General features: G+C 39.8%; 1 protein-coding gene across 2 annotated transcripts in view; it reads right to left on the bottom strand.

Moving 5' to 3' along the window:
* PLA2R1 (phospholipase A2 receptor 1) overlaps positions 1 to 15,021 on the bottom strand; it is a 46,121-nt gene that overhangs the window by 23,844 nt on the left and 7,256 nt on the right. For both annotated transcript variants that reach the window (XM_080399136.1, XM_080399137.1), the window contains exons 3-10: positions 13,313 to 13,480; positions 12,024 to 12,197; positions 10,826 to 10,939; positions 10,019 to 10,162; positions 8,853 to 9,041; positions 7,205 to 7,362; positions 5,720 to 5,827; positions 832 to 944 (exon numbers count right to left, since the gene is read on the bottom strand). In XM_080399136.1, the coding sequence (XP_080255262.1) occupies positions 832 to 944; positions 5,720 to 5,827; positions 7,205 to 7,362; positions 8,853 to 9,041; positions 10,019 to 10,162; positions 10,826 to 10,939; positions 12,024 to 12,197; positions 13,313 to 13,480 (1,168 nt within the window). The remainder of the gene's footprint in view (positions 1 to 831; positions 945 to 5,719; positions 5,828 to 7,204; positions 7,363 to 8,852; positions 9,042 to 10,018; positions 10,163 to 10,825; positions 10,940 to 12,023; positions 12,198 to 13,312; positions 13,481 to 15,021) is intronic.

Genomic DNA, 15,021 nt, shown 5'->3' with positions numbered 1-15,021 from the left:
AACCACCTGGTGGGCCAATTCCCATCGATGTAAATCCTTATGTGGGGTAGCCTGCGTTTTCCTAAAATTTCTAGCTATCATTCATCTGATTCCTGGTGGTTACAGTTCTTTCCCCCATCCTAAAGTGAGGGGGGATTTCAGCCTTACAGGTTTGTTTTTTTTTTTTTACAATAAATACATGGAAGTTAAAAGTATGTATGTGATGTGTCTACCAGTATGTCATGAACTTTAACGGGAATCCAACATACAGGGTAAATCACGAAGAGAACAGAGCAAACCCAAGAATGTGGACATCTGCAGAAGAGAAAGCCTGTGCTGAAGCTGGAATAGAGGTAAATAGGAATGAAGCAAGGGAAGACAGACCTCAGATGCTTTCAAACATTTACCCTCTCTCCTTATTTGCTGCAAACTCACGTAAAATGCATACGTAAACATTTATAAAATGTTATTTGATTTTGATTAAAATTTGATGTATTTTGATTATAAAAATTAAATATATTCTCATTTTTCAGTATAGTTTTGAAGTACACTAATAAAGTTTCACAAAGATGTTACATACCTCTGTAGAAAGCATTTTGTTTAGATTCCTACATGCTCACACGTGCGGACTGCTACAAGTGTTTATTAGCCTGTCAATTGGTTTTCACTAAATTTATTTTCAATTAGAAAATAAAGCAAAGCGCTCCTTTGGTTTTAGCCAGTTAGTAATTATGCTTGCCTGTCACATAAGAATTATTTCATAACAGTAATATCTTTTGCCATGCAACACTTTATAAAGTTAGAATAGCTCTTGTTAGAGGTACCTTCACGCTGTCTAATGGGATTAACTACCTGTTTGTTACTGATACAAGTGCAGATGGGCAGAAATAACCACTGGAAGCATGTTCAAAACTTCGAAGGCTACTGTCGATTTTGTAACAATATCCACCATGTCTTTCCCATCCCTTAAAAGAAATGAATGTTATTTTATAGATTATTAATTATAATACAGTTGTTAAAATCTTGATGTCCTTTTGTACTTTCTGTCTGATCACCACTGACACCACTATAGCCCTTTTCCTTTCTACCCTCAAGGTCACTGAAGACATGGGTAAAGTTAACAAAAGTTTAAAGTTTAAATCCTTAAATTGTGCAAAAACTGGCTTAACACACACATGCACGCGCGGTAATCATGGCAGGGTAAACGCTGCCATACCAGATTCAGTTAAGTTGGTATGAAAAAGGCTTACAGCTGCCCTTTGTCTTCAACTGTAAACAGCAATATTTATCCCAGAAATTGCTGGCCTTTCATGCAGCAATGCACTCGAGTTATTTACCTTTTCTCAGCTCCCTTTCTCATTTTCAATCAGAACTTCCAAATAAAATAAAAAAAGATTTAAATTAATGATCATCCTACTCTAATAATGCAGAATTAAAATAACACATTTTCAAGGTTTATCAGATGAGCCAGAACACGGAGTTAGTGGTCAGCTCGCCTCATTTCTTACTAGTATTTTACTATCAATCTTTTATTTCTTGTAATTCATCTCTGGGCCCAGAAGATGCTACCAGGACTGGCGTGAGTTCTTGCAGGGTACCTGCCTGGTCTTCCTGCTTGAATGTTTTAAATAACCAAGTGAAAAAAGAGATAATAAACCATCTCTGCCCAATCTGTCTTGAAGCCACACGCAGACAGGAAAACCGGCCGATCTCGCTTTGCCTCTTCCGTGAGGAAGGTGCTCTTTGCAAGGGAGCACAACGGGAAGCAAGCGCAGCACCCAGACGGACACCATCAAACACCACTGGATGATGATGTTAACAGAAAAAGGAGAAAAAAGAGGAACCGGCTAAGCTCCTTTTGTGCTATCCATTCTCAGGTACAATAAAGCGCACAGCAAGATGCTGCAGACCTATTTAGGACAGCAAGCAAACATGCACATCCTTCAGCCCTGCTGAACCTGGAGGCAAATTTCAGCTTCTAGTCAGGAGTGTGCTTGCTGTCAGAGTAGCTGCCAGCTCCGCTGCCTTCTACTACCATCCCTCATCCGTCAGCGCTTGGAAGATGGCTGGACACAGCCCTTCATGTGGCACAAAAGCAAAACAAACTGCAGTATCGCTTTCTGTGGTTTCACCTGAACAACAGATACGCATTGCTCAGACGCTGGCTTTGCAAACAGAAATAAACAACCACATTGAGGCTCTTCCCTAACTCCGTACCAACGAGCTGGGATTCCCCATGGGAAAAAGAGAAAAATGTGCTGGCAGATGCCGAAGGCTCTGCAGTATGCAGGGACCCACCGGCTGTCGGCAGCCCCGCGGGGTGCACAGCAATGTTGCTTTCACCTTGATGTGCACTTAAACTCAGGGAGCGGGGGGCTGGAAGAGGGATAAGCACTGACTAAAAAGTCCTCTGTGGGAAAGCAGGTAAGAAACAGCAATTGTCTGGTTTCCTTCAACTGGAAATCTTGAGCGATAAATGCACTGGTTCAGATGAGGCAACCAATCATCCTGACCTCTCAGAATTTTTAATCTGGTGCAAATGGCACTGCATAACCTTCCTCCTATAGCTTTCTTGGTGCCTAAAGACTGGAGGGAAGTAGTTTGACACTAATCTTTACTTTAAAAATTTTAAAAATTGTGGAGTAACTAGAGGGCAGTATGCTTGCACTGAGGAGAAGAATAGATAGAAAAACTCCAAACTTAAAAGGCTGAGCAATTGGTCAGTAAAATGGCAGATGGCATTCTGTACAGATAAATATGAAATGATGCACTGGGACCCTCCCCTGCACCCCCTGATCGTTTCATGCATGAAGTGAGGGACCGCTAATTCACTCCCACCATGCAGGAACAAGATCTGGGGGTTGTGATGGTTAAGTTCCATGAAACATCACCTTAGTCAATAAGTCAAATTGAACCTCGAGAATTGTAAAGAGAGAAAGAACACAGAGGGTTGCTCTGTCCTTTTAAATCCACTTTTTGCCATTTTTTGGAGTTCTGATCCCAAGTCTCAGAAAAGGATATTAGAAAAGAGCATCAAGGCCATGAAGCATACATGAAATGTATGGAGCTGCTTCCATATAAGCAGTAACTGAGCAGGCTGGGACTTTCAGCCTGGAAAAAGGAGATGCCTTAGGAAGGGTATAACACAGGTCTATGGGATGGTGAGTGCCATGACGGTGGGCAACCACTTCAACACAAGACCTTGGGGACAGCAAACAAAGCTAAGCTAGCAGGAGAAAGGTTCAACAGGAAAAGAAGACGGCACTTTTTCATTCAAAGGGCAGTAGATTTACAGATCTTTTCTCTGTGATGTTGTGAATGCAGAGTTCACATGAGTTCAAGGGGAAACCGGACAAGCACTCAGAGGGGATACCCAAGGCTGTTAGATACACAAATCTTAAAAGACTCAGGAAATCCCCTGAACAGCTGGGAGTCAAGGGAGAACTGGCAGAAGCATTATTCGTATTTGCCCTGTCCTGCTCTTTCCCAAACATCACTTGGAGCCACCTGTGGAAAGCAGAACCTGAGGCCGAATGGACCCTTATTCTGAGCAGTTTTGTAGCCTTAGTAGTAATTCTCTTCTTAAAAGTACAATTCTCTCCTGTTACAACAGCCGTACAGACAAATGCTTGATTCAGTACTATACTGTTATCTTTTGATGTACTAATTAAAGTGTACAAGACCGGAGAAAGTCTCCAACACAAATACACTCGGTTCTGCACACAGAAACCTCCAACTCAATTACCAAGCAGCTGACAGCTCCACAACCTGTTTCAAAAGCTGGTTGAAAGAAAATGTTTAAAACTCTTATTTCAGTGTTGGGGGAAACTGCCCAGAGAATCTGACCTTTGCAATAAAATATTTATTCTCAGTAATATCCTGCTGACTAGGAAAAACTAATAGTTGACCTGTTAAGGGAAGAAAGTGCTTAGCACTTTTCATGTCTTAGGATGACAGAAGTGTAGGGGAAAAAAAAGAGCTCAGGTTTCTGGTAACTTGATATGGACATACTGCAAAAACTGCAGTCAGCAGAACCACAGAAGATGTTTAAGGCTAGTTCATCTGATGCACAAGTCGCAAAATCAACATGAGATGAAAGCTCAGTAATAACACATAAGACTATAGAGCTTTAGAAAAGCAAACAACTGCGCCTGAGGCCAAAGCTCCCTGAGCATCTACTAGCAATCCAACAAGAATGACAGTACAAGGTTAACGAAGCAAAAGATCAAATGTGAGAAATGTCAATAAATATTCCGTACATTTAAGGGAAGTGAGCAACAGAAAAATGGGGGGGACAAGGTAAGTCTGTGTGAAATAAAGACTTAGCCTTGGAAAATCAGGCTAGTAACTAGCAATGACATAAACATTGAACGTTACCAGAAAGTGCACTGTCAAGACAAAGTGTCTGAAATCAAACGTAGTTTTGAGTAGGCTTTGTACTGACTTCTTTTGATCAAATGAACGGAACTTTTTTCACATTAGAAAGACAAGGATCTATGGAAACCAAGGGACTCTATCAGGGTTCAGCATCATCAACAAGCAGAAATTTATGCTGAGTAGGAAGTTTGCCAGAGCAGACCAAACTACCTGTGACAGTGACTCAATCTCGATTCTAGATCTGGTGAGGTACCAGAAGTTGAAGTGTTGTCAAGTGCCTGACTACAACTGGAAGTCGATGCTCTGCTCATTCTCCCATGGTCAGGACTGTGACAAACCCTTCCTAAACTAACAACACATATTTCATCACTCAAGAATTCTGCATCAGTCCAAACAAAACAAATGCAGTTACCCTAAACTTTTTTTAATGTTTATACATATATATATATTTGTATATATATGAAAAGTTAAGGTGGGACCAAACAGTAACTTCTGCCTCCATAATGGTATGACCAGAACTCTGGATCGGACCACTGTACGTCTGGGGAAAGACTGCATCGAACTCCAAACGGTTCAGATTCAACTTTCTTATAATTCAATTGAACTGGCCATGTTTCTTGAATTCTCAAGAAAAAGGACAGGAAATTAAAAAAGGAAGACAACGAGCTAAAGAGTAAAGCAAGTTAGAGAAGAGAGGCTTTTGTTGATAAAGAGGTTCACAGAACTCCTTCAGAGTATTGAATAAAACATGTCTACAAGCTTGCTCCTTTCACACTGTGAAATGGAACTGATGGCAAATAAAATCATACTTTAACACGTTACATTTTACTACCAGAATGCAGAGCCTATAAGCCTGAAAACCTGTTGCAATGTCCTATTTAGACAGCTGTGCTCCTTCCCATTTGTGTTTGAAAGCAAAAAGAATGCTAATGTACGAGTGGAAGAGTTCACTCTCTGTGTCAATGAAACTGATTGTTTTTCACCCTGACATTCCGTTTCAATGTATGAAAACCATGTGTGGGATGAGGCATCATATAACAGCCATTATTTGCACAGATGGTAGACAAAAGAGGTTTCACTTTTGATCTAGAAAAAAATGGGAACTTGGGTCACAACCGCTGACAACGCAACAAGCCATGAAAGGCATCTTGAGAAAGCTTTTAATCTTACATTAAAATTAGGTTCACATACTTCTAAGGCAAACAATGTGATTCTTCCTAGCAAAATATGCATGTCTTTAATATGAAAACCTAAAAATATCAATTTGCATCCATATGTTCTGTAGCTACATTTAGAGGTTGCCTATATAATTCTATTCTATTAGTAAGGCTCTAAAATAAACAAAAACCACAAAATGCCCTACCTCTGGACAACTTGATTCCAGCTCAGGAGAGACATTATTAAATTTCCCTCCTTTTTTGCAGATGTAGAAAGATCTGTCTTCACATTTTTTAACCTTCCAACGTCCCTCCTAAGGGATATAAAAAAAGAAGTATATTCTGTACATACTCATATTCTCATGCATATCTATACACACATCAGATTCCCTCCTCTTATTTTAACGTTTCAGTAAAACCAAGTAATTTTTTTCACTCCATTTATTTATCCTTAGACAGACCGTTTATTTCTACCAACACTGTCAGCAGGACTTTTCAAATCAATCACACAAAAGGGTTTGTCTCTTTGAATCACTCTCTGGGATGTAATGCACCTTAATTAACTAACACGATGGCCATGCCAGAGCACGCACTTGTCAGAGTAGACAGGAGCTTTCTTCTTATCTATTATAGTCCTTTATAAGATTAATCTTTATGTTTGAAGACTCCTTACTCAAGACATAACAACCTTTGTACAATCTATGCATACTTCACACGTACCAAAAAAAATGCTCGAAGAATTTTATCTTGAACCTCCCTTTCCTTTGTATTTTACATTATTTTTCACACTTACACACTGAGTAAAATGTGGGTTTATGTATCTAAACCCCACCATTTTACCAGAGTCCTATCTTCTGCTTCCAATGGGAACCCACTGTTGCAAGTCAGTTTCCTTGTCTTGGCTTTCCCATGAGTTAAAAGATTGCAACCTGAACTCGCTACTGGGGAGACAACAGAAACTCTTTTTGATACAGCTTTCACACTTAGACAAGACATACTTTTTTTTTTTTAAAAAAAGGATTATAGTGCTACTTACATAATTCACGTATTAGTGAATTTAAATACCGTTAATTGTAAAAGTAAAGTAAATTTATGGCCAAATTACAAAGAGACAAAAATGGCAGTGCCATGAACACTGATAAGACAGGACATAGTGTTATTTGAACATTTCTCCCAGTTTTACACCTGACTGATTTGGGGTCAATCCTACTGCTGTCGACTTCTATAATTTTATGTAGCTCTAGATTACTATCTGTTTCTGAAAGATGCTACATAAAATTTATAAATATTGACAGCAAGATAAAAGAGGCACCGGTGACAGAAGCTTTCAAGACCAGAACCAATGCATCATAAATTATGATATACACAACCTGGCTTTTAAATTACTTTATCTTTATCAAAATACCTACCCATATTTGTTCTCCTCCATTTGGCAAGCTTTATGCATGTAGCGTTTTTTACTGAACATAAACTCAAAAGCTATGATTCATATTCTGTGCATCAGCACTGCAAAATGTATTGGTTTCTGAAGGCTACATCACATTTATCAGAACATGAATATATTAAAAATCAAAACCCAAAGTCACACTACAGGTCATGGCTTAAAAGAATACGCACAATGACAAAATAAATTATTATGAGCTAAAATAAGAGTGCCTGTCTAATTCTTTCAAAAAGAAAAGGAAACTTACGGATCCTTGTGCTGCAACACAGAGCTGTCCATTTCTTTGAAAGGTGTTAGGTTCTTGGCTGTTCCAGTTAGAGAATGTCACTGGGGTGCGATCTGACCACTCAAAAACAACAGGGGTGTTATTACTGTATAACCCAATCCATGCTTCAGTTACATTTTCTGTAAAAGAGGAAGTTCAGATTTTAACAGTGAAGAAATAATGCCTGCTGTTCCTGTAACATCAGCACCACTTAAAAATGATTCACGGGATTTTCTTAAAAATTACCTTCTTTCAGGAAAAAAAACCCAGATGTATAAACTTTAGGAAACCTTATGGACGAGATAATGCTCTACTGCCCTTGAAGACTAAATTGTTTCAAAAATAGATCAACATACGCGATAATATGCTTTGAAATCCTGAGAAATACAAATAAAGAGCACATGTACATTTTTGAAGTGCACTGGGCAGAAAGCCTGACATGGAAGGGAAAGATTTCTTCTTACAACCTGCTCTGGCACACTCAGCTTTGGCTGAGGAGCAGACTTCTCCCTCTGCGTGATGCTCCAGTGACAGCACAGTTGTAGCTGCAGCAGCTGGCAAACATCGGAAAGACAAGGCTTGTGGTTTGTGCAGTGCCTCACTTGACCAGCTGCTCAGCCAGAGAACACAGACAGGCTCTCAGGCATGTAAGCCCTTCTCCTGAAGAGAGGCCTGAAGCAAGTCTGAAATAGAAACAGCGGACTGTGAAGCTGAATACAAGCTGAGAACAACTACAGCTGTCCATTACAGTATCTCTGGAAATAATGGTATTTGGTATCTATGGAGGGCGTTAATAGAGGTAAGGAAGAGGATACAGTGGTTTATTTCTAAGAGAAAGACAGCACAGCAAAGAGATGGGTGGCAGGAGGGATGATAATGGGAGGTGATGTCCAGTAAATCCAGTGTAACACACCTTCCTGCAACCACAGCCGATGGGGCAGAGTTGATAAAACATGTCACTGTGTTCCAGCCCTGGGAAGCTTAAACCCATGGCCCAACTGTGCAGCTCTGCCAGCACACTGATGTCAGCTGGAGGCACAAAATAATTTTCTTTGCTCCTGTTATGACAACAAAAGTCTTGGCATTGCTGCACTGAAGAGCTTTTGTTCATTAAGTTCCTTGTGTAATTATACTACCTCTTAGGACAACGTGGACTAACAGAACTCCTTTGATACACCCTGCTGTCAAAGGGGACTCTGCCAACATACTAGCAGCAGCAGCTTTAAAGTGTGGACAAGGCTAGCTTGAAAGCAAAACATACTCTGAATTGTTGTTGCTTCTAAGTGCAATTCTTGAATAAGGATGATCACCGAATCTTTTGCAACAGTTTCCAAGGAAGCAGCCAAGAACTTAAAAGGACAAAAGCTATCGTGTTTACTGTGGCCTCACTGTTGTTTACATTGTTGATTTATTTCTTTATTTTCAGTCTGGTTATTGAAGAAGGTGACGCTACACATTTTTTTACGACTTCTAGAAGGAGCATGCATCATGCTTTCTTTTTTTGTCAATGTCAGTTGGGTATGCCATGTAATATAGAGCTTAAGTGGCTAACAATGTTAAAGGGCTGCACAAAACAGCACAAAACATTTCAGGAAACGCTGCACGCTTCAAACTCACTCCCCAAACTCACCACTTTCAAGCAAGTTAAGGAGCAGCTCTGCATCTGCCATGGAGGATATACTAATGAGCCCGCTATCATCATGACGACATAAGACAGAAGCATCATTCCAGCTCTTCTCCTCTTTATGAAGTCTGTAGCAGTTGCGATTGTGTGGGTACCAGCCAGCATCACAACGAGTGGTGTAATACTTCCATTTATCTTTTAATCAAGCATACAACATTCATGTATATTAGATAGAATTGACAAGGTTACAGTGTGCTCATAACACATTTGGAGCTATTTTTTTTTAATCTTCAAATGAAAACAGAGTCAACCAAGAAGACTTAAGGTGGCCAAAACACATGCTCTGTGGAACATCACCTACCAACCAAATGGAAATTTCTCCCACTTTATTTTACGATTTAACCATTTGGGATGCTGGACTAGTGCAAACACACTAATGGATCTGTTATACAGTTTAAAAATATTTTATCTGCCGTTTTACCTCTGAACATGATTCAAAGCCAGCTAAAGCATTTTCAAGTGCATTACCTACAAAAAGTTTGGGTAAGTCCCTTCTCATTATCTGAAACAAGTAGGGAAACTTTCTTTTAAGTTATCAGGATGAAGTTGAACCCACATAAGTTGTTCTTATCAAAACAGATATAAATTAATAAACTCAGCTCTGTGGTTAACTTCCCCACAGAATGAGAGTCTGAGGCATTCTATGTACTATATATATCCTATATTCTTTATATATATATTTTAAAAAATCTATGTACAATGCTTTTTATTATATCAAAAGTACAGCATGCCATAAAAATAACTGCAATTTTTGGGATGCATTTACACAAGTTTCTTCTCTGTGGGCCACTGGTTAATTCCATTCAAAGCTGAAGACCTAATTTTAAACTCCAAAATGTGGCTGTAAGCATCTGATACGTAAGGAACCAATTAAATGCTATTTATATTAAAATTATTTCTTAGTTTTAAGACTATCAACACATTTTCCAGGACTGCATTTAAACAGAAGAAAGCCTTATTAGAGCAGTTAAATCAAACCGTATTCAACTTAAACTAGCAAACCCATACATTTAGTTCAGCTGAGACTATTCTGCTGGCTTTATATTCAGGTGGCTTCCTCTTGTTCTCCTTCCACACCCACAAATAGGATACAGTGACATTGAGAGACTTACCCAATGTTTCATGCTCTGTCTTATTGAGATATTTTTTGCATACAAAAGGCAATCCAGATTCACACAAGTAACTCTGCCAGCCGTACTTCAATTTTGAATTAATCACTGCACAATGATTTTCTCTATAACGGTTATCAGAGACATCTGCAAAGACATTTTTGAGAAGCACAAAATTACAAAAAACCGCGGTTCTTGTAAAATGGTATTGTCAGGCTCTCTGCACCTTATTGAAAGAGTGTATAAACATCCCCACACACCCAAACCTCTGGTAATGCTACACCAAGACAATAGACAGCTGAACACTGACCATGATTTACACATGTGTGGCAATTCGTCCTTGGCTGCTGCTATCAGATGAGAGGCTGAAATAAGCTCTAGTGTCTATGCTATGTCTGCTGGCGGACAGACCTCAAAATGTAGCAAACCAGGTCACAAAGATCATGTTAATGTGCTAATGTTAATTACAGCATGTCAACGTAAACAAATTGAAACTCCTTTCCTCCATGAAACCATCCAGAGCATAGCTTTTAAATATGCAACTGGAATCTTAAAAACATCTTTAAAAGTAAATGACAAAAGGGCTAGACCATTAATGTTTTGAACAGATCCACCTCAACTGATGCTACATCCCTAGAAGGGGCTTTTAGTTCATGAATATGAATAAATATTTCTACCAAACAAAAAGGTACACTTGTTCACTTGATGCACTTTTCAAACGCAGCTGCAGAAACAGCAGTCTTGTATCAAGCTGCAGTTACAGACAACATGTAATTAAACAGCTACAACATATCCAAGAACATCAAGTACTTGCTCTCCAGTTCACAAACACTAGCGGTGCTCCATCTGACCACTGCCAGCCAGCATCCTCCTCCAGGCGATTCAGACCTGTCCACAGCATCACATCTGTGGTGTTTAACTGCCCTGAAACAGAAAAAAAAACCCCACGTAATAACTCATGCTTTCCCCATGTTTCAAAATATCTACAGGTATAGATCTGCTGTCCTGACTTTGTAGAATAGGAATAACCCGAAACTTCAAATCATTCTCCAGAAAGTTCAGGCTGTTTTTTCTCTGCTTAGAAAAAGTCCATTACTTTGTTAATCAACAGAGAGAGAAAAGGAGTAAACTCAGAAGTCTGCATCTTTCAAAAGCTACTCATCTGGCAAACCCTTCCTACACAAGTCTTGACCTTAGAAGTTAAATCTAGAACGTGCAGCTACATCAACGCTAGCCTGTTTTAGCTTCCCATAAACCAAAAAGCTTTCAGTCCATTTACAGCCTGCAGGCATATCATAAAGCCAAGGAAACAATATCACAAACTTCCTGTTAGCTTGTATCTTGCAGTTGAAAACCAGCAATCATGGGAAGCAATGGGCAAGAAACCTGAGGTATCCTTTCTCGTCACAGCTCCACCACCCATTCCTCTGCTCCGTCCTCTCCACACATGCTAAAATACCCACAAAAGCCATGTTGTCAGAAGGTTCTACAAAATTTGTCTGAGGTGCTTGCTCCAAGGGCTTATCAAAGAAGGGATCCCATCCACTTATCAAAGCAGAGTTGGATTTTTTCCCATACAGGACATTTACTTTAAGCCTGCAGAAATGTTCTTGTCATTCACATTTGGTTAAATCCAGCTTGCAAAAAAAGCTTAACAGGAGAAAGGGACACCAGGGTACATTGCAAAGAAGGCAAACATTTGCACAATTTTCCAAGGAAAACAAACACACTCCATAACCACAGCTGCAATAATGGAGTTTCTGTGGGGAGGGAGAATTAATACAATTGCACCCTCACATAACACAAACCACACTTCTGCCCTTGGGATATTAAGGTGGGAACTTTTTCAAACAGCTCTACTGAGATGTGATAGCGACGAAGCCTCGCAAGCAGCAACTGGAGAGATATCACACAGAGTATTAAGCTCAAAGCTTACCCCTTTTGCACGGCTAAAGAGGAAATCTAACTACAGGTTTCCTACAAGGTCCCCAGAGAAATGTCTACTCACTGCTTAAGTTACTTATGTAATTCTGCTCTTCGGGGTCAGCGATGCTCAGCAGGTCTGCTCCTTGCAGCTGACAGGCAGCCCGTGCCTCACGCCACGTCAGCATAGATGCAAGGTTGAACTGGTAGCAAAGGTGCGTGTCAGGGTTCTTCTTCCAAAAAACATCACAGCCACTCCCTGCTCAAAAACAGACTCGTCACCAACAGCCCAAGACTACAGACTAATCAGAAATATAACACCTTGAACAATTCCATTAATTTATGGCAGTAACATCCTGATGGAAGCTCAGCTGTGAACTCCTTTCATGTTCCTTTGGTAAAGAAACACACGGAAATAGGGCCCAAAGGATGAGATGTTGCTCTGTATTTCATATGGTGGCTAAAATACTCAGGAGCTGATCTGCAGCTGGTGGTGATTTTCACAGTTCTCATATAGCCAGAGAGCTACGTTGACTTCATACCAGCCGATCATTTGTTCCTAAAGCTGAATGTTGAAATATTCAAACTACAAAAACCTCACTCACCTTGTGGAGAAGCAGCCGCTGGATCTCCTCCTACCCCATATTCAAGAGAACAGACTTAATAAAATTACAAAGTATAAGCGAGGCTGCAAATACCACCCATTATAATGGTTTCCCAGAAATCCCCCTTACAAAGACACATTTATGGCTGTTTTTAAGATGCTTTGGAACACCGATCTGAAACGTAGCTCGTGCAGGGAGGGCTTTTCCAAATCACTTTTGGAAAGCTGCCAATAGAAGAAACTGTTCTGCTTATTTATGCAGGAAGCCGGAATATTCACGAAGATTATACATCCAAAATCCATCTGACAGCACGTATTTTTAAAGCTATTCCTTCTAAGTGTTTTAGGCCCAAGACATGTCCAAGTCGTGCACAGAAGAAAAGGAATGTGCAAGTTGTAATACAGTCAGAAGGAGAACGTGACTTTGCAAGAGCAACCCTGACTTTACCGGCTCCAGAGGAGCCCCCTGTATATCACTGGGCCACAGGAGAGAGGTTTCGCTGCAGGGTAAGATCAGTGGGCTGTGCAGGATAACATCCTTCTGCTCACTCCCTGCAGTTTTCCTTTTGGGATGAGGACTTCGGTCTCTAAAGGCCAAACGTGATAAATTGCCATAAAATTTGCTGAAGTCTTCTTTTGCGTTTTTTAAAGAGACATTCCCCTCTAACAGAAGGGAAGTAATTTAAAACACAGCACGCCCTAGAACTACTAGGAAAGGACAAAGATACTCTTGGGAGGTGGGGGAAGCGAGAAGACAAGCAAGATCTTACCAGCATTTGGGCAAAACCCCCATTTTTCGTCTTGTTCATAGTGAGTTGTTGTGGCACACCAGTCAAATTCCTTTCCATCTCTGGTACACTCATAATACCACTTGTTGTTATATTTAAATGGAAAAACGCATGGGAAACCAAAGGAATTTCCCAGCAAGGTGTATGTTTCTGGAATAAACCAGAATAAAATGCAGAGATTAAAAGAATGCAGACCACAGAAATTTCTTCACCCCCTTATTTCATTATTCCTGTTTTCAGCAGCAATGATAAATAAAATGTCTAAAGCTGTTTTCTAATTTATAATTGATACATTATAATTGATAAAACAACATTACAAGTATAAGCAGCATAACCAGTGAACAGAATTTGGAAATAATAGTTTATGAAACTTGTCACCATGAAAAAAGGCACATTCTCAGAACTTACTACAACTGAAAAAACCTCCCAAATCTAAGCAATTAACATTTAAAATCTGCACTTCCATTTCAGAACTACACAAAACAATAGTTAGCAGAATCAGTACATGCTCGGGTGCAAACTCTACTTATTTTTTATTTGTTAGCCTATAACTGACAAGCAACTTAGCATTATTTCCCCTGCTCCTCCCATTCTTTATAAGTGGATTTCCAATGTTTTTTCCATCCTCTTTGTCATTCTATGGGAAAGGAACTGTGAAAGACAAAGGAATATTAAATAAACTTCCAAAAATAAGGTTTTATACCATGGGGAATAATAATCTAGCTAAAGAACTGATGTTAGATACATCTGTTGTCACAATCCATTAATGACTTATAAAATAGTTAAAATATTTTCCTATTGTACTTTGAGTACCAAAATATTGAGAGAATCCAGTGCAACTGAAAGCTGTAAAAGCTTTACCTCAGTGAGTGTCTCCTTAATCCCAGAGCTTCTACAAAAGGTCAAAGAACCACAATCACACTTTGAATGATTTTTTTTTTTCAAAGATCCCGTGTTGATAGCCTAAAGATCAAAGTCCTTCAGCTACAGAATCAGTGCACACTGCCAGGTTCCTAGAGGTCTCCAGAGTTAATGGCTGGCTGTACACATATAAAAAAGCAGTTTACACATTGTAAATGCCCTTTAAAGCCTTCTGATATGAACAGATGATACAAAGAACATGAGAAAAAAAAAACCTGGGATCGCCTCTCTGCCTGTCCATTATCGTGCTGCTAGCTATGGAGCTGCAAAGAAGTATCCCAGTCCTGGCAAGAGACCAAATTCAACAGTTGTAGACCTCTCACCACAGCTATACACATTTTTTCTTTGAAGATGTTCCCCCCCCAACACGATGGACTAACAGGGTGGCTTACATTTACGTGTGCCTATGCTAAGGTAGAAGGAAGAAAATAGAAATTGGAGGCAAAAGAGATTTTGCTGACGCAATTAATTACTTTGGTCCTGAAACTAGGCTAGAAGTGCCTGCCTAAGGTTGATCCTCTTCCCTTAGATGTTGCAGTACTAGGATTAAACGAGGTCTGCTTTCATCTTGCTATGTGTACATAGCAAATGTGTAAGACTTTTTGTGGGTTTAAATATTTTCTGTCTGGTCTTCAGTTTTCAAGAGGAGGTCGGATGCTATAGTGCTTTCCCAGTTTTCACAGGTCCCAAAGGAAGGACTTCGGTGAGAACAAAGGCCAAGCCCAGCTATACCTACAGAGGAAACCACCGAGACCAGATCTGCAACCCAA

This window comes from Falco punctatus, assembly GCF_963210335.1.
Source record: "Falco punctatus genome assembly, chromosome: 8".
NCBI classification, from domain to species: Eukaryota; Metazoa; Chordata; class Aves; order Falconiformes; family Falconidae; genus Falco; species Falco punctatus.
This window is presented reverse-complemented; position numbering and strand designations above follow the sequence as displayed.